A 20838-nucleotide genomic window follows, 5' to 3' on the forward strand; every position below is an offset into this window, starting at 1 on the left:
CCATACGAGGGACCTGCGGTTCTTGCACTTCAAGGACAGAAGAAGAAGTTCGGGGTCTGGTACGCCTGACCCTAGCAGGGACCACAACTCCGTCGTCAGAGCTATCTGTCATGGAGCCGCTGTCCTCTACAGGATCGAATTCTGAGCCTGAACTTGACAGATGAGTGACTTCCTCTTCACTATCTGTCATACTCAGAAACGTGTAGGCCTCTTCACCAGTGTACCTTCGATTTGCCATTTTGGCCTCTAAATTTAGGGGTACACTAGTGAGACTCACAGGCAAAAAAGCTCCTGACTGTTAGCGACTGATTCAAAACGCTACCAAAAAACTGTTAGCGATCGCAGGGATCAGGCCTGACTCTGCGAACGCTGCAGTTATGTGTGCTTAGTGTTTTGTGACAGTTATCGATCGATACTGCACTTGGGTGGGCTGGGCTGGGCTGGGCCGAGGAGCAAAACGCAGGTGCTAGCAGGTATCTGGGCTGATCCCGCTAACACTGCGTTTTTTTGGGGGACCCTAAACTGCTGAGGAGTATAGATCTGATCGGATCAGATATCGATCCGCTCAGATACTATAGCACTAAGGGAGGTGTATGCTGCGTGCGTGGGTGTTAGCGGTACTGGCGCTAACCTGACGCTGCCTGGGGCGACGCAGACCTTATCTGACCCTAAAAACTTAACTTATATCACCACCGGGCAATTAGGGGGTTAAACCTTTATAAGGTAATAAACGGCGGGTGCCCTAAAACTATAATAAACTGTAATAAACTATAATGAACTACAAAAAACAAACCAACTAACCAGCGTCACCCGTAACAATTATATGGTGATCACTGGTGAAAGGGTTAACTAGGGGGCAATCAAGGGGTTAAAACCTTTAGAAGGTAGTATATGGGGGTCCCTGTCGCTATAAAACACTGACAGCGAACCTATATACTTACCTCCCTAACTAGCGTCACCTGTGTCACTAATACAGCGATCAGAAAAACGATCGCTTAGTGACACTGGCGACGGGGGGTGATCACGGGGTTAAAACTTTATTAGGGGGGGTTAGGGGGGTACCCTGGACCTAAGGGGGGTACCCTAGACCTAAAGGGGGGTAACCTAACTGCCCTAACACTTATAACTGACACAAACTGACACCAATGCAATAATCAGAAAAAAAAAAAACCTGCTATTGGTGTCAGTATGTGTGGGGGTACAGGGGGGTGATCGGGGGGTGACTGGGGGGTGACAGGGGGGTGACAAGTGTGCCTGCGTGTTCTACTGTATGTGTAGTGTTGGTGCACTTACTTGGATGTCTTCTCTCCTCGGCGCCGGACGAAAAGACCGTCTCGAGGAGAGATGACATCACTTCCTCCACTTCTGTTTACATTCACAGAAGCCGAGGAAGCACATCATTGGCCAGGAGCGATCGCGAGGGGGGAGCCACGAATGAGTGGCCTCCCCCTCACCTTCGATCGACCCTGACCTCGATCCGACCGCCGCTGGCACCGGGGGGGGGGTCCGATCGGACCCCCCACCCGCGGGCAGGCAAGGACGTACCTGTACGTCCTTTTGCCTGCCCGTGCCATTCTGCCGACGTATATAGTCGTGCGGCGGTCAGCAAGTGGTTAATGTAATCCAATAAGGACTATGGTCCGACAGTATTCTAGGGCAAAACATTGCCTCCAACAACCTAGGAGTCAACCTACGGGAGATAAGTATAAAATCTATACGGGACATGGAACCATGAGAGGGCGAGAAACATGAGTATGACCTAGTCTGTGGGAACTTATAGCACCACATATCTATTAAATGGAAGGTGGAGACAAGTTTAGAGTATTTAGTTTCAGTGGGGGCACTAGGAGCCGTTGATGTTAGCTGTAGCCTGTCTAGGTTCGGATTTAAAGTGACATTGAAGTCTCCTAGCCAAACCGCTGCTACATTTGGATGGTGGGTCATGAATGATATACCCTCCTTAACTATGGACACATTAAATGGAGGTGGTATATAAAAGGCCATTATGAGCAGAGGTTCTCCATATACTTTGGCGTGAATAAATACATAGCGGCCCTGTGGGTCAGTAATTAGCTCACCCAATTCAAAATGTTCGGACTTAGCTATTAATACAGAAACTCCCCTGGAATGGGATGTGTGGGTAGAGTGATACGCCCATCTAACTCAAGGCCTGCAAAGCGCCATCTGAACGCTTCCCTCAATATGAGTTTCCACAAGTACCACTATGTCCGCATGTTGCTTCTTCAGGAATGTGAAGACTGCCGCGCGCTTAAATTTCTCGCGCGGGCCCCTCACATTCCATGTAAGAAATTTTAAAGATGCCATATGTAAGACTTTTTAAACATTAATAAACCATTTATATGTAACAGTTTGCTCCTTCCACACAAGGCACAGAGATTTTTAATTTTCAGACATAGCTGTCTCAAGCACTTGTCACGCGACACAAATGTACACATCAATAGATTGGGCACATGTAACGTTACCTTTTCCCTATAATGCGTATGCACATTCAAATTTAAACGAACCAAAAACATTTGAACCCCCACCCCCTCCCTGCCCTACACTGACCCAAACTTGTGCGGGAATCATCCCTTAAGTGGTTGTTATCTGGGAAGTATTCTAGCATCTTAGTGAACAATGGAATGTAGAACAGTTGGTTCAAACTCCGGACATTAAATAGAGTAAGTAATGTCAGCCATATCACTTGCAAAAAGTGAAGTATGGTCTCTCGATCCTCTTGTGTCCGTTTAACCGGAATCTCTAAGTATCGGATAATGTTCCAATGAGCATGGTGCTGCTTCCCAGAACTGTGTGGGGGAAAAGCCTCGCTGCACGATGCATGTTTATTGTAGGACTGTTTTTCTCTCTCCAGAGCCCCGGAGGGTATTTTGACTCTTGTACTATGGGTAAACAGGATTTGTGCATAGAACTTGCGCTGGTTAGGAACAGTTCCTGGTCATATCTACATTATCAATGGGACTTAATCAATCAGCTTGTTGAGGATTGGCTCTTCGTTCCAACCAAGAGATCACCTCCTCTGGATCCTCGAAGAAGACCGCACGACCCTCATGTTCCACCCTAAGACGGGCTGGAAAGAGCATGGAGTACTTGTATTGTAAATTTCTTAGCTTGCGTTTGGCCTCCATAAAGCTCTGACGACGACGCTGGACTTCTGCCGAGAAATCTGGGAAAATGGCTACTTTAACATTTCCAATTGGAATATTGCCTTTTTCCCTTGCCATCCTTAAAACAGTGTCCCGATCCTTATAGTTAAGGAGTTTAGCTATAAACGTGTGAGGTGAAGCTCCCTGTGGAGGGGGTCTTGCTGGCATGCGATGCGCCCGCTCTACCGCAAACATAGGGGAAAAGACTTCTCTCCCATAAGTAGTGATCAGTAGTTGTTCCAGAAAGGTGGTAGTGTCCTTGCCCTCAGATCCCTCCGGCAGGCCTATCAGTATATTACATCTTCTCAGCCTGTTCTCCATGTCATCTTGCTTTATAAGGAGTTGCTGTATCTGCCTTTGCACACGGTCTGAAGAAGTTTGTAAGGGTGGGATTGCATCTTCCACCTCGCCCAGTCTGGTCTCTGCTGGCAAGATGGGCTGTAGTAATGAGGGGTAGTGTTGCCCTGCTCCCCGGGAGAATTGTCCAGCAGCCAGGTACCTTAAATTCTATGGATTCTGCAGGGCAGAGCTGGATTACTGGAGGACCAAGATGGCTGCGGCCTCCAGTTGTAGGCCGAAGCCGCGGGCTCGCTTAGTTGCGGCCACCGCGCGGGAGATCGCCGCTCCATTCAGGCCTCCGTGCAGCCAAACTATCCAGAATGAAGCTCAGGGTATCTCCAGAGTCCCAGGTAGGTGATCCAGCCAGCGGGGACATACAACGAGTCCAGGATTAATATATATCAGGAGTAATGGACGGAGCTCTGGTTACCAGCGTCCTACTCCATGCTGCGTCAGGCCACACCCCTGCTGGTGTTCTTTTGATCCTATTAGTACCACCGTCAGGCAGCTAGACTATTTACTATTTACTATTTTGTAATGCGTCCTCCTCACAGTGTTCAGTTAAAGCTACAAGTTAGTTTAGTGTGGCCTCTGCACAGTGTTCAGCTAAAGCTACAAGTTAGTGTAGTGCACAGTGTTCAGCTAAAGCTACAAGTTAGGATAGTGCGTCCTCCTCACAGTGTTCAGCTAAAGCTACAAGTTAGTGTAGTGCGTCCTCCTCATAGTGTTCAGCTGAAACTACAAGTTAGTGTAGTGCGACCTCTGAACAGTGTTCAGCTAAAACTACAAGTTAGTGTAGTGCGACCTCTGCACAGTGTTCAGCTAAAGCTAACTGTAGAAGGTTGGTGGTGTTTTCCTGATCCTATTACTACCGCAGGCAGCTAAATAAGCTACAAGTTAGTGTAGTGCGTCCTCCTCATAGTGTTCAGCTAAAACTACAAGTTAGTGTAGTGCCACCTCTGCACAGTGTTCAGCTAAAGCTACCTGTAGAAGGTTGGTGGTGTTTTCCTGATCCTATCACTACCGCAGGCAGCTAAATAAGCTACAAGTTCGTTTTTTGCGAGCTCTGCGCAGTGTTCAGCTAAAGCTACCTGTAGAAGGTTGGTGGTGTTTTCCTGATCCTTTCCCTACCGCAGGCAGCTAAATAAGCTACAAGTTAGTTTTTTGCAAGCTCTGCGCACAGTGTTCAGCTAAAGCTACCTGTAGAAGGTTGGTGGTGTTCTCATACTATAGGCAGGCAGTTGATTTTGCTAGCAGTATCAGTATATATATATATATATAAATATATATATATCCTAGCTTAGTGCAGCTACAGGCCATTAGTATGTCTGGAAGGCCAACAAGGAGAGGCAGACAGTCACAAGCCAATAAAAGAGGGCAAGCAGGCTCTGTGTCTAGAGGCAACAGTGCTGGTCGTGGAGACGGTGCATCCTCATCAGCACGTGGCTGTGGGACACGCTTGGCCTTTTTTTCTGCAGCTGGCCGTGTTGAGCCGCAACATGCGGAAGACTTGGTCGAATGGATGACCAAGCTGTCCTCATCCTTCTCATCCTCTCTCACCCATGCTCAGGGTACTTTGTCTGGCAAAGCAGCTGCCAACACGGCCTCTTCCCTCGGCTCAATGGCATCAGTGACTCCTTCCCTAGCCCCACCATGTCCTCCTGAGGAGTCCCTCAAACTGTTTGACCACAGTGTTGGGTACATGCTCCAGGAGGATGCCCAGCGTTTAGAAGGCTCTGATGATGATACTGAGCTAGATGAAGGCAGTAACGTGAGCACAGACAGAGGGGGTGCCCAAGAAGGACAGCAATCTGGCAGTCATGCTCCCCCTGCTGCAGCATACTGCCAGGTTTGTTCCAGTGATGAGGAGGGAGGGGATGATGAGGTCACTGATTCCACATGGGTGCCTGATAGGAGAGAGGAGGAGGAGGAGGCACATCACCAACGAGGCAGGATGCCCTCCAGGGGCCAGCCTAAGGGCAGCACACTGACTGCATCACACCCCAAAGCTCCGCATTTGCAGGGCGCTGCTGTCTCTGCGCGTTATTCAAAAAATTCTTTGGTGTGGGCCTTTTTTGAGACGAGTGCATCAGATCGCACCGCTGCTATTTGCAACATATGTCTCAAGCTTATCTCGCGTGGCCAAAACATCTCCTGCTTGGGCACCACATGCTTGACCAGACATATGACCTGCCATGCAGTTCATTGGCAAGCGTATCTAAAAGACCCACACCAAAGAACAAAGAGGACCTCTCCTTCCTCCTCATTAGCTGAGATCTCCAACTCCACTATACCTTCAGTCCTTTCTGAGACCTGCACTGAGAGGAATGAAGGTGTAGAATTAGTTGTGTCACAGCCAAGTACTTGTGGGCAATCTGCTTTTGGTACACCGACGTCAGATTGTACCAGGCAAATTTCCCTGCCCCAGCTACTGCACCGCCGAAAGAAGTTCGCTCCCAGCCATCTACATGCCCAGCAGTTGAATGCTAGCTTGACAAAATTGCTAGCACTTCAACTGCTACCTTTTCAGTTGGTAGACTCTGCCCCCTTCCGTGAGTTTGTGGAATGTGCGTTTCCTCAGTGGCAGGTACCCAAACGCCACTTTTTCTCACAGAAGGCGATTCCGGCTCTCTACCAGCATGTGGAAGGCAATGTCTTGGCCTCGCTGGACAGGAAAGTCAGCGATAAGGTGCATATTACCGCTGACTCATGGTGCAGCCTAGCATGGACAGGGACGTTACCTAAGTTGCACGGTGCATTGGGTCACTCTGCTGGCAGCTGGGAAGGATGCAGGACAAGGTGCAGTAGTGTTGGACGTTGTTCCGCCACCACGCCTCGAAAATGCCACTACTAATGATTGTGACACACCTCTCTCCTCCACCCCCTCCTCTTCTTCTTCCTCCATGGACTCTTCCTGTGCTTTGTCCTCAGAACCAGCGGTGCTCAGTAGCCGTTCAAGGGGCTATACACAGGCTAAAAGATGCCATGCGGTGCTTGAGCTGGTGTGCTTGGGGGACAGGAGCCACACTGGGGCAGAGGTTCTGTCAGCTCTGCAGGGGCAGGTTCAGAGGTGGTTGATGCCACGCCAACTTAAGTCAGGAATGGTGGTTTGCGACAATGGCACCAACCTCCTCTCCGCCCTCCGACAGGGACAACTGACCCATGTGCCCTGTTTGGCTCACGTCCTTAACCTGGTGGTGCAACGGTTCTTGGGCAGGTACCCGGGCTTACAGGATGTCCTGAGGCAGGCCAGGAAAGTCTGTGTGCATTTCCGCTGGTCATATAATGCCAGTGCTCGGCTGGCAGACCTCCAAAAGGAATTTAACCTGCCCAAGAACCACCTAATCTGTGACATGCCCACCAGGTGGAACTCAACTTTGGCCATTCTGCAGTGGCTGCAAATGCAGCAGAGGGCCATTAATGAGTACCTGTGCGACTATAGCACCAGGACAGGGTCAGGGGAGCTTGGTTTCTTGTCCCCACGCCAGTGGGCCATGATCAGGGATGCATGCACTGTCCTGTCACCATTTGAGGAGGCCACGAGGATGGTGAGCAGTGACAGTGCATGCATCAGTGACACTGTCCCCCTTGTCCACCTGTTGGAGCACACGCTGCATGGAATAATGGACAGGGCACTTGAGGCAGAACAGAGGCAGGAAGAGGAGGACTTCCTTAGCTCTCAAGGCTCCCTTTATCAAGACAGTGTTTCTGCATGCCCGCCGATCACAGAGGACGAGGAGGAGGAGGAGGAGGATTGTGTCAGTACGGAGGTGGAGCCTGGCACTCAGCATTAGCAGCAGTCTTTAAGGGATCATTTAGAGTCCCAAGAAACACATGGACTTGTACATGGCTGGGAGGAGGTGGCTGCGGATCATGTCGTCCTTAGTAACCCAGAGGACTCCGGACCGAATGCCTCAGCAAACCTACGCTGCATGGCCTCCTTGATCCTGCAAAGCCTATGTAAGGATCCTCGTATTCGTGGTATCAAGGAGAAGGACCAATACTGGCTGGCAACCCTCCTTGATCCACGTTACAAGGGTAAGGTTGCGGACCTTATCTTGCCATCGCAGAGGGAGCAGAGGATGAAACATTTTCGGGAGGCCTTGCAGAAAGGTCTGTGCAACGCGTTCCCAAAGACTGGGAGGTTACAAACTCCTGTTTCTGGACAACGTGTTGCTAAGGCTTCGGTCAGTCAAAGAAGGGGCGATGGAGAAGGTGGCTGTCTTACCGATGCATTCAGACAATTTTTTAGTCCGCAGCCCCAAGGTATGATCGGTTCCAGCAACCATCGCCAGCGTCTGTTTTACATGGTGCAGGAATACCTAGGGGCAAGATCAGACTTGGACACCTTTCCCATTGAAAATCCTCTGGGTTACTGGGTCTTGAGGATGGATCACTGGCCAGAGCTTGCACAGTATGCAATTGAGCTACTGGCCTGTCCTGCATCCAGCTTTCTTTCGGAACGCACATTCAGTGCTGCTGGAGGCTTTGTAACCGATCACAGGGTGCGTCTGTCCACCGACTCGGTCAATTGACTGACCTTCATAAAAATGAATCAGTCTTGGATCACCACCAGATACCAAGCACCTGATGCTGATGTAACCGAATATTTTTTTTTGAAATGTCAGATCCCTTCAAAGTTTGCCTATGCTGATGCTGAGTGACTATCCTGTTATGCTGAGTAGTTCTCCTCTTCCTCCTCAATGATCATGCTGATAGCTTGTAAGGACAATTTTGGTTCTGGGCACCGCCACCAGTTCCTAAGGCCCAATTTTTAAGCCACTGTTTAACAGGGGCATGTAATTACAATTTTTGATGCAATTCTTTGCAGCAGGGCTAGTTCCTGCGTTCCAACTAGAGTATCTGTGAGGGGTTGCAGTGTTGTGGCACCAGCACCAGTGCCTAAGGCCCAGTTTTTCAGCTCCTGTTTAACAGGGGCGTGTAATTACAATTTTTGATGCAATACTTTGCAGCAGGGCTCGTTCCTGCGTTCCAACTAGAGTATCTGTGAGGGGGTTGCAGTGTTATGGCAACAGCACCAGTGCCTAAGGCCCAATTTTTCAGCCCCTGTTCAACAGGGACATGTAATTACAATTCTTGATCTAATATTTCACAGCAGGGCCCGTTTCTGCACCCACCAAGAGTAACTGTGAGGACTTACAGTGTTGTACCACCAGCAACACCACCACCACCAAAGGCACAGTTTTTCTGGCCCTGTTCAACAGGGGCATGTATTTACAATTCTTGATCTAATATTTCACAGCAGGGCCCGTTTCTGCGCCCACCAAGAGTGACTGTGAGGACTTACAGTGTTGTGGCACCAGCACCACCACCACCATCACCAAAGGTCCAATTTTTCTGGCCCTGTTCAACAGGGGCATGTAATTACAATTCTTTTTCAATCTTAGTTTATTTCAAAAGCAAGAAAATAAAGGATATAACAGAGAAATACCGTTCTTTACAATATAACAGCACAAACAGTATATATACAGTAGCGAAGTGTACCATATCTATATATATATATATATATATATACGGTGGTTATCATTCTGACATGTATCTTTCGGTGAATTACTGGTCTATCATATTGTACTTATAGAATTTTGATCTAGGAGAGGAGTAACATGCGGGTGGGAACCAACATATATTAAATCTTGCGGTTTTGCGTGTTGGTGTTGACCGAGGGCTCCTTTTCATCAAATTAGTATGCTGTAAGGATCATGTATTCACCTATTATATATATAATCAAATCATTTAACTATTCTGGGTATAAGATCTTTAGTTGCGTGTATGAATTATTAGTTCAGTACTTAATAAGAAAAAACAGAGAAAGTTGGAAATGAGGTCGCGTGTAGAAGTAAAGGATGGTTTCTGAGGTGGTGGGCACCCCAGCATGGCTAATTGGTGGGTAAGGGTGGGATATCTCTGACCCATAGGGAGAAGTCATCAGAATAGCGAAACATTGACCACGAGGTCCAGGTGGTGGAAAACTGTTCCTCCTTCCCCACCTCCTGCGCCAACAGACGCTCCAGATCTCTTATCTGATCCACTTCAACAGCCCATTCTCCCAAGGAAGGCACATCTGCCGTTTTCCAATGTCGTGGGATCACTGTCCTAACTGCTGCCAGAAAGTGGCGCAGTACATCTTTTTTAATCGACTTGAGGGGGCCCGGGAGTATAGATAGTTGGGCTATCTCTGGCGTGGGCTTAATTGATGTCGCCATCAGCCTGCTGTATAGGTCAAAAACCTTTTGCCATAGTTTCCAGATTGGAGGGCAAGCCCACCAGATGTGAAGCATTGTCCCGCTAGAGGACAAGCATCTCCAACAAATGTCTGTCAAAGAGGGGTTAAACCGTTTGATATTCACTGGACATCTGTACCACCTCGTTAACAACTTAAACCCTTTTTCTTGTGTCTTAGTTGCCAGGGAAATCCTATGCGTTAGGATAAAACTTTTTTGCCAATCAGTGGGGGAGATGGAGTGCCGCAGTTCCGTTTCCCATTTCTGTGTATATGTTGGGAGGTCAGGGGCAGATACGTTCAGTAGTAGGGAGTATAGCAATGACACTACATGTGTTGGTGGGTCTGGTTGTAGGAGCAGCTCGTCAAAGTCTGATGGGTCGTCTAGGATCTCTGAGATGGAGGGGAAAGTGCGTACATATGACATTATTTGACTCCTTTGTAGCCACATTGTTGAGGGCCCTAAGTCCGTCCGAGAGGGTATGTCCGCTCTCAAGGATGGGTCAGCGCGTAAGACCTGTGCTAGACGTCTATGGCTGTCCCTACTCCAGGGTCTAAATCTCAACTTATTTGCTGCTGGGGAGAAGGCCGGAGTCCCAAAGAGAGGGGTCATTGGGCCCTGAAGTTTAGACAGTTTACCCGTTGAGATCAGGCGGTCCCAAATCTGGAGAGTTTGACGAGTAAGAGCAGTAGAGAGTAGGCCGTCTCCACGCCGAGCCGCAGGGGTCCACGGCAGGGCGCAAAGATCAGCCTCGTTAAGATATTTCTCTAATTGAACCCAAAGTTTGGAGGAAGAGTGATGGAACCAATCCACTATACGCACGAGTACCGCTGCCTTATGGTATGTAGAGGCATCTGGGACCCCTGCACCCCCCCTGACCTTCGGGAGAATCATTGTGTCATATTTTATCCTGGGGCGATGTCCCTGCCATATGAATTTAGAAAAGATCTGGCGGAGCCTTTTGAAGAACGAAGCAGGGATATGGATAGGAATGGTCTGGAAAAGGTATGGGAATCGAGGGAGAACATCCATTTTCAAGACATTCACCCTACCCAGCCAGGAGAGCTGTTTAGAGGCATATGTGGCCAAGTCTGCTTGAGTTCTAAGAAGCAAAGGGGCGAAGTTGCTGGAAAATAGTTGAGACGCGACTGTTGGAATATGGATTCCTAGATAGCGAATAGATGTGGAGCTTGTCTTAAAAGGGAAGGAAGACGCGAGCTGTTGGATAGCTGCTGCTGGGAGTGAGATATTGAGGATTTCTGACTTATTAAGATTAACTTTAAAGTTACTAACCTCTCCATACCTCTGAAACTCCTGCATGATGGAGGGTAGGGAAGCTTGCGGTTGAGTTACAAATATGAGTAGGTCATCAGCAAATAGGGCAATTTTAGTGTGGAGGGGGCCTATACTAACACCATGAATAGCCGGGTTATTTCTAAGGGCAACAGCTAGATGTTCCATAACAATCACATAAAGAATGGGGGACAGGGGGCACCCCTGCGGCGTTCCATTGTGTATGGTAAATTTTGGAGATAGGGAACCGTTTAGTCTAATCCTAGCTGAGGGAGATGTGTAGAGGGACATTATTCTGGAAATCATGTTTTGGCCTAGACCTAGTTGTTGCAATGATAGGCGGAGAAATTGCCAGTCGACACGGTCGAAGGCCTTTTCCGCATCGACTGTGAGAAGGCACAATGGGATATTGTGGGCCCGAGCATAATCCGCAATGAGAAGTGTTTTCAGGGTGTTATCTCGCGCCTCTCTTCCGCTCACAAAGCCAACCTGATCTAAGTGTATTAAGCGGGGTAATAATGGTTGCAACCTATTAGCCAGCACCCTCGCATACACCTTTAGATCCACTCCTATTAGCGAGATGGGTCGGTAATTGGCAGGTCTTTGTCTGGTTTGGGGATGAGGGTGATATGTGCCTCTAAGGTTTGTGGCGGGAACACTGATCGCTCAGAGATGGAGTTAAATACTTGTGTTAAGAAGGGAGTAAGGAGGGGAGCAAATTGTTTGTAAAATTTTGGGGTGAAGCCATCAGGACCCGGGCTTTTACCAGATGGGGTAGAAGCGATGGCACGGGCAACCTCGTCTTCCGAAATTGGGGCCTCAAGGTCCTCTATTGCTTCGTTATCTAGAGTGGGTAGTGCAGTTTGCGCGATGTAGGAGGCTTGTGTTTCCGCTGCAGTAAGGGGAGATTCAGTGGGGCTTGCTGTAGGTATATTATATAGGGATTGATAGAAGTCCCGGAACACTTGTCCCATCTCAGATGGTGATGAGACAGTTTTCCCAGAACTGTCCCGTATGAGGGGTATGAAGATGTAAGGTTGTTTGGTATGTAGGGTGCGGGCCAGGGATCTGCCGCATTTATCTCGAAATTTGTATTGATGAAAGGCTAATTTGTTTGCAAACGTGCGGGCTGATGCCTCATATAACTCTCTAAGCTGAGTGCGAGCGGAAGAAACCTCCGCAAGCACTTCCACTGTCGGGGAGCGCTTATGAGTAGTTTCTAGTGTTCTTAGCTTGTGTATTGCCTTAGCTATCGCTGCTGAGCATTCTTTTTTCATGCGGGCTCCCATTTGAATAAACCTACCCCGCAATACCGCCTTCAATGCCTCCCATTTAATGGGTGGTGAGGTGTCATCTGAAGTGTGGTCTGTGAAAAAGTTTGATATCGTCTCCGCTATCTGTGTATCAAACCCTGGTTCAGTCAAGAGAGAGTCATTTAACCTCCATGTCCATTCTTTTATTGGGGTAGAGGGGATTGTAAGCTTCAGGAATATAGGTGAGTGGTCGGACCAAACCATAGGGTCTATTTCACTATTGGGGGACCAATCTAGGCAGCTGTGATCGACTAGAAAATAATCTAAATGACTGTATGATTGGTGAACGTTGGAGAAGTGTGTGTAGTTTCGTGAGTCCGGGTACAGTATTCGCCATACGTCAATGAGATGCATATTGTGGATGGCACGTTTTAGGGCCCGTATTTTCGGGAAGGATATAAAGGAACGGGATGTCGATGAATCCAAAAGTGGATCCAAGGGGGTATTGAAGTCCCCTCCGAGTATGATCTTGCCCTCCGCGAAACCCGCCAAAATTTTTAGGTACTGCAAGGCTGATGGGACTTGGTGTGTATTGGGTAAGTATACGTTAGCTATTGTCAATTTAGTCCCCCATAAGGAAATTTTTGCAAAAACATATCTGCCCTGGGGATCTGCCACATGATGGAGCAGCTCAATAGGGAGTGTTTTATGAAATGCAATAGATACTCCCTTAGATTTTTGTGTCGGGTTGGTACTGTGAATCCATCTATTAAAGTATCTATTGGAGCAGGAAGGAGTGGAGTCAGAATGGAAGTGGGTCTCCTGCAGCAAAAGTATGCTGACCTGTCTTTTGTGCATCTGATATAGAATTTGCCCACGTTTCGACGCGACGTTAAGTCCGTTTACATTATACGAACAAAATTTCAGGTGGGGGCGCAAAGTCACTGTGTGAGCCATGCTGGAGTGCCAAAAACTGTAAGAAGAAGAGAGTAATAGAATATGGAGGAAAGGTATAGGGAGCAAAAAAAAAAGGAGAGAAAAAAGAAAGAAAAAAAAGAAAAAATGAGGGGGAGGAGAAAGAGAAAAACCAAGGAAAGAAAAAAGAAAGGGGAGGGGGGAGAGAGGAGGAGGAAATAAGAAAGGAGCGTGTGGATAATGGAAAAAGTAAGGTATAAATGAGAAGACACCTAAAAAGATGTGTCTGGGAAGCTAATGTGTTCGCTAATGCAAAACACTGCGTGAGAGATCACGCTTTAGGCACAAACCGTGCCTGTCCTATTGTGGGGGAAGGATTGAGATGAATGGACCTGAGCCGTGGTCCCGACAGCAGACCAGGCATGCAAGTAATATGTATGGCACACTTAACATTTAATACTAAACGAGTGTGGGGCATAAGGCAGCTTAACAGCAACAAGTGGTAACAGTCCACCAAATATGTGCATTGGATTTAAATGATTGACCCTGGGGTAAACATAAAACAATATATGGCTCTGGCATATAAAGAAGGTTATGGAGCCAAAACAATATTGTGGGTACATGGAAGGTATAGGGTGCGGGGGGATTCCCCCCGAGGGGGCAATCCTCTGCCCCATGCATAGCGCCCCTTAGACCTGTATAATCTAAAGCAGAGACTGTGTAAATCCCCCCCCAGGGCAGCACCCCCCACCCCCGCCACACATCCCCCACTGTATATAATATCAGGAGAGGGTGAGAGGGATCAGTCTGAGACAAAACAGAACATCTTTAAAGGATAACAAAAAAAGAGACATAACATTGGTATACATTTGCTTTACCTGACGTTCGTCAAAGTGAAAGGCATAAAAGTGACTTCAATCTATGTTCTCACCCGAACCCCAGCCAAATAGTATATTGCCAAAGAGCAGGGAAAGAGCCAGTAGATACGAGCCCTGTATTCACTATATCCCCTACCAGGTTTACTGGAGGTCTTAGCTTTCAAGTAGAAAAAGCACAGTTGAGGGATCAAAAAAAAAAAAAAAACACATCATGCCGCCTGAAAAATGCAGCAAAACTACCGGGAGCTCTTGGAAATATAATTGGCATGGTAAGACAAGACAAGCCATCAGTCTCTAAATAGCTACTGAGTTAATCTTCTGGAGAAGTAGGTCTTCTTATCCCTGGGCCGGAAGAAACTGATCTAGACCTAGGACGTCTGCGGCGCTGTGGAAGTGGGCCAAGTCCCAGCTGTCTTGATCTATCCTCTGGAGGGTCTAACCAGTTTAAGACGTCTACTGGTTCTTGTTCAATAAAGAGAAATAAGTCGGGCAGTTGATCTGGATCAGAGAGCGTGAACCTGCTGTCGCCCCATGTCACCTTGATGCTGAAGGGGTGACCCCAGGTATAGGTAGCTCTGGCTTGCAGTATAAGGTCAAGTAGAGGGCACACCACTCGACGCATGTACAGGGTGTTGCGAGATAAGTCAGGGTACAGGTGGATAGGGGCTCCAAAAAAGTCAACAGAGCCCAGGTTCCACGCCTTTCGCATGATCTCTTCTTTTAAGGTGAAATAGTGGACCCGACATAAAACATCGCGGGGGCGACCATCTCGGGCCCCTCCTGGCCCTCCCACCCTGTGAACACGATCCAGTTCAATTGGTGATGCTGCCTCTCTTCCCAGAACTTTATTGAGGATAGTTATGACAGTGGGTTTCAATTCTGCTCCAGATGTTGCCTCCGGTATGCCTTGCAGTCTGATGTTATTTCTGCGACTGCGATTTTCGCTGTCTTCTATGCGGAGTTGCTGGTGGCGTAGGCGCCGCATATGCATCGCGGATGAGGATTCAAGAGCTGTTATACGTGCCTCATGGTCATCTTGAGCATTGGTTAACACCGATACTGCTTCCTCATTAGCTGTGACTTGTTGCCTCAGAGCGTTCAACTCCACATGTAGGGAAGCTTCCATTTTGCTAGCCCATGATTCAAAATCAATTCTGAAAGCAGAAAGAAGGGCAGCAGCTTCCGTTCTAATGGGTTCTCCTGATAAGGGATGCGTAATTGACTGAGATTCCCCGGCGCCTGTGTCAGGTGGTGTGACTGACCTCACAGAGGAGGCTGATTGCTCTCCCTTGGAATTCTGGAGTTTCTCATTATTGTCCTCTGCCGTGCAGGCTGCTGCTGTAACGAAAGCGGGAGGCTTGGTCTTCCCCGGGTTGCGGCCGGGCGCCATCTTGTCTTTGGGAGTCCGGGGATCAATCGGCGCTGTTCTAAGAAGATACCTCTGTATGGTGCCTTGTTGGGGGTCAGTAAGCTCCGTGGAGTGTGAGCTAGCTGCCGCCATGTAGTATACAGGTGTGCTATGCTATGGAAATAGCCTGTAGCTGTTGGGATAGCACGGAACTCAGGGGCGCGGGTCCTCAGCCATCCATATTTGGTCACTTTCCATCAAAACCCAGCCTCTATAGGGGCAAGGGGACTGGGGAGGAGGGGCAGGCCTGAGGAACAGCGGCGTCACCCTGTCAGCATGGGCGCAAAGGTGAAACACTGTACGTGCGGGGTTCGTGGGGGAAACCACTGTTCAGGTAGGGTACAGTATCTGAGGGTGCATGCCCGTCTTGTAGGCTAGGCCGCAAGATGGCGGCCGTCCCTGGATGTTTCTTAGAGGACCTTTTCTGAGGTTTCCGGGGTCAGTGAGGGGTCTGTGCAGGCCATCAACTCGCCAGTTATGCCCAGGGGGTGGTCACTGTATATATGGGTGAGTGGAATGTCCCCCTTACCTCCGGTTGCGGCACCAAGGATCGGCGATGCTGTAGGCCGCACAGGCCTCGGGCCTGCTGTAGGCCGCGGGTGTCCGGGCCTGCTTTCACTATGTTATCTGGGGTCCCCTCGCGGTCCAGTCCGCTCCTGATGCAGCGCTCCTATCCGCGGGCCGGTCGATCAGCTTCCGTACCGCCGATCGCGGTACTCGAGGCCGGGGATCCTGTGTGTCCCGTAGGCCGCAAGATGGCGGCCGGCGTCTGTGGAGTGAGGCCAGCCGCGGCCTAAGAACAGCCCAATCCGCTGGCAAATTTATTCAAGATACCCCGGGGGAGACTCTGCTAGTGCCCAGTAGCCGTCAGGTAGAGATTGGGGCAATCACAAAAGCTTATACGCTCCGGATGGCTGTGGATTGCAGAGGGCTTAGCGGAGCTCCTCTGCAGTGCGTCCATTCACCTCAGCGCTCGGACACGCCCCCGTAATTACAATTCTTGATTTAATATTTCACAGCAGGGCCCTGTGAGGGCTTACAGTGTTGAGGCCACAACAACACCTAAGGCCCAAATTTCTGCTGAGTATATAGGGCAGGCTCCTACTTTCAAACATCCAACTTACAAACGACTCCTACTTGCAAATGGAAGGAGACAACAGGAAGTGAGATGAAATCTACACCATAGGAAGGGAAATTCTCTCCTGCAAGAGTTAATAAGGGAAAAACTTTTCCCCTTTCGACTGATGCTTTATCACCAATCCTTGTTTCACAAAAAAACCCAAATTTTCAAAAAACATTTGTCATTGGGACAAAAAGTGAGGTGAAATCTTCTGAAGAGGAGCACAGACAGCAAAACAAATGCCACAGGGGTGATAACCCTTCCCTATGTTTTCCAAAAAGCTTAAAATAGATTTTTTGGCTGGAGCTAACACGTTAAAAATGTACCAGTTCAAAATTACAAACAGATTCTACTTAACAACAAACCTACAGTCCCTGTCTTGTTTGCACCTCCTGTATACTGCTGTTCAGAGTATATAGGGCCTTTTTTTAAATTTGGGTGCGGGGTTCCCCTTAATATCCATACAGGACCCAAAGGGCCTGGTAATGGACTGGAGGGTACCCATGCCGTTTGTCTCACTGATTTTCATCCATATAGCCGGGACCCGACATTACATTAAAGCCGCAAGCAGTTTTAAATGACTTTTTTTCCTTTAAAAATTTCATTTTGTGCAGGGACTGTTCTAAGCACGGGAAACACACGCCACTTTACAGGCATACTATAGACACCCCCCAGGTACGATATTTAAAGGAATATTTCACTTTTTTTTTACTTTAAGCATCATTAAAATCACTGCTCCCGAAAAAACAGCCGTTTTTAAAAGTTTTTTTGCATTGATACATGTCCCCTGGGGCAGGACCCGGGTCCCCAAACTCTTTTTAGGACAATACCATAAAAATTAGCCTTTAAAATGAGCACTTTTGATTTCGAACGTTCGAGTCCCATAGACATCAATGGGGTTCTAATGTTCGTGCAAATTTTCGGTCCGTTCGCAGGTTCTGGTGCGAATCGAACCGGGAGGGTGTTCGGCTCATCCCTAATTATGAATACCATGATTTCTGATTTCCCGCAAGGGAGGACAATATGGGTGGCAGAGGCATAACTAGAACCTTTAGGGCCCCAGTGCAAGGAACCATGAAGGGCTCCCCGACCTCCAGCCCTTCGAGATTGGGGGCCCTTCCCACTGATCCCAAGGCTCTTTACTCACATTGTTGGGTCTTTTATTACAGTCCTGCAGCGGGACCCTTTCATGCCATCTTGGCCCTTCCCCTGATGGCAGAATGCCAGGGCCCAGTCGCAAGTATGATCTTTGTGATCCTTGTTGTTCTTCTACCACTGGTGTCAGTCGTTTTTTATTTTTGTTATTTTTCCTTACCATATTTATTTATTTTACAATCTATATTTTTTATTACGTTATACTGTTTTTTTTAGGAGCCACGTTGGAGGGCTTTGGTGAGATATTGGGGGGTCTAAACACTAAATACCTTATGAATTGACAACTTTGTGTTAAAAAAAAATAAAATAAAAATACGTTTTAATTTTCTTTCTACATTTTACAAAAACTTTTGGAAAAAAATGACCCCTTCAAAAGACTCATAATGCCTCATATAATATATGTTGGGGTGTTTGCTTTCCAAATCGGGGTCATTTTGTGGGTAATTTCACTGTCCTGGTGATCCAGGACCTTCAAAAATGTGATAGGTCATCAGGAAATTAGATGTATAATTTATGCTCCTAGAATGCCTGAAGGTGCTCCCTGCATGTTGGGCCTCTGTATGTGGCCGGGCTGTGTAAAAGTCTCACACATGTGGTATTGCCATACTTAGGAGGAGTATCAAAATGTATTTTGGGGTGTAATTGGAAGTATGCACATACTTTGTGTGATATATAACTTGTTATTATGACAATTTTGTGTATAAAAGATAAAAAAAAAACTCACCATACCTCTTACTAAATACTTTCCTGACATTTCAGGGCCTCAAAAAATTAGATAGGCCGTCGGTACATCAGGTGTGATCAATTTATAATGATTGGCATCATAGCTTGTAGACTTTGGAACTTTTACGCAGACTAAATAATATCCACTAATTTGGGTTATTTTCACCAAAGATAGGTAGCAGTAACAATTTCGGCCAACAAAAACAAAAAATACTTAAAAAAATATACTCAAAAAATGAAAAGTAATGCATTTGATGTTAAAAATGAAAGCTTTGTATGATTTGGGAAGGGAGTTTAAGACATTGACATTGACTGACCACACAAAAACCCCAGACCTACCCAAATAACCAGATGTGAGCTGAACTGGAAAATCATTAACCCATTTATTAATCTTATTTATTCATATTTTAGGTCTGTTTGTTGTTTCACCTTGATAGTAATGTGAATATCATATGATAATGGTTACAGTAATGTTATTTGTATCACACACAGTTCCATCTTATTTTTATCAGGTGCTCCTGGAAATGATGATATTGTGACTACTGATGGGGCACCTAACAAAGATAAAACACCTGAAGGTGAGTTCCAGTCACATTGCATGTCCCCTCCTATCATCACAGAGGTGAGGGGATTGTGTCTACAACAAATTCACACAACAAAGAGAAATAACATTTAGCTCCTTATATTTCTTTGGATTATAATGTTTTCTCTATATAAATGTACAGTTATGATTATGAATACTATGATTTCTGATATCCCCCAAGGGAGGACAATATGGGTGGCAGAGGCATAACTAGAACCTTCAGGGTCCCAGTGCAAGAAACCATGAAGGGCTCCCCGACCCCCAGCCTTTCGAGCTTGGGGGCCCTTCCCACTGATCCCAAGCCTCTTTACTCACATTGTTGGGTCTTTTATTACAGTCCTACAGCGGGACCCTTTTATGCCATCTTGGACCTTCCCCTGATGGCAGAACGCCAGGGCCCAGTCACAAGTATGATCTTTGTGATCCTTGTCGTTCTACCACTGGTGTCAGTTGTTTTTTATTTTTGTTATTTTTCTTTACCATATTTATTTATTTATTTTACAATTTTTATTTTTTATTATGTTGTACTGTTTTTTTAAGAGCCACATTAGGGGGCTTTGGTGAGATATCAGGGGGTCTAAACACACCCCTGATGTTTCACTTTTGAGACAAAAAAAAGAGTTTGAGAACACAACCCTCAATCTCCTTCTCTGCAGCCTCAGCTTCACAGAATGAATGGACAGGAGTAACTCTGTACAGAGCTTCCCATTCATTCGTAAACTGAAGCATAGTAATCACAGTTTACTATACTTTAGTCATGAATGGACAGAGTCAGCGATCAATACCAATAACTGACTCTGTCCATTCAGAAAAGGAAAGGGCCAGTAAATTACAGCCAATTTCCCTCCTCCCAATCTGAAGATCCCCTGCAGCAGCCAGCGGGAGAGGGGAGGGGGGCAGTGCTGTGGGGGGTGAGGGGGGGCCAGGAGAGCACACAGGGGCCCGGGGGCAGCAGGACCTGGACAGGGGGGGGCATTGGGGAAGGCATATAGAGGAACAATCCCCTCCATTTTCCTCCTGCATATGCTGAATGCCTGCAGGAGGGAGAGAAGTAGAAGCTGGCTTCCAGCAGCTGCAGGAGGAAGATAAAAGAGGTTGGTTCCTTCATATGCCTCACCTGCTGCCCCTCCTGTCCAGGTGTGCAGGGGAGCCACATTGCCCCCCTGGAGCATGGGGCTGGGTCACAATTGCAACCCCTATAGTTATGCCTCTGATGGGTGCTGTATCATGACCAGAGATGAACTGGATCCCACTTTTAGGGCCAGAGGAAGTAATAGGACAAGGGTCTTAATTCCTTTCACATTACAAGCCTTATAAAGAAGCATGCCTAATTGTACGCTTGACTATCAAACCTACACTAAATGGGCAAAAAATTTGTGGTCACTCCTCGGAGTGATGGAGTTCAGGTGTGTCCGGTGAAGGGTTCTGTTAATAACTACATCATACAAAGACATTTTTAGACAATTGTGCTCTTTCAACCTTGTGGTAACAGTTTGGTGAAGATCATTTTCTGTTTCACCATGACTGTATCCCTGTGTACAAAGTCAGATCCATAAAGACATGGTTTGATCAATTTGGTGTGGAGGAATTCAAGTCCTGACCTCAACCTCACTAACCATCTTAGGGATGAGATAAATTTCAACTGAAATCTGGGTTTTCTCATCCAACATCAGTACCTGACCTCACAAATGGGCACAAAATCCCACAGTTGCCTTCCAAAACCCTTGTGGAAGGGAACAGCCTCCACTTACCCTTCATAGATAAG

The 20838-nt window shown here is 47.4% G+C and overlaps 1 protein-coding gene across 1 annotated transcript in view; it reads left to right on the plus strand.

Moving 5' to 3' along the window:
- The window catches only part of LOC141148215 (uncharacterized), a 268920-nt gene that overhangs the window by 235643 nt on the left and 12439 nt on the right, over positions 1-20838 (plus strand). Inside the window, exon 22 of the mRNA XM_073635453.1 lies at positions 19003-19068. Coding sequence (XP_073491554.1) covers positions 19003-19068 — 66 coding nt within the window. The remainder of the gene's footprint in view (positions 1-19002; positions 19069-20838) is intronic.

This window comes from Aquarana catesbeiana, linkage group LG06, assembly GCF_042186555.1.
Source record: "Aquarana catesbeiana isolate 2022-GZ linkage group LG06, ASM4218655v1, whole genome shotgun sequence".
Classification (NCBI taxonomy): Eukaryota; Metazoa; Chordata; class Amphibia; order Anura; family Ranidae; genus Aquarana; species Aquarana catesbeiana.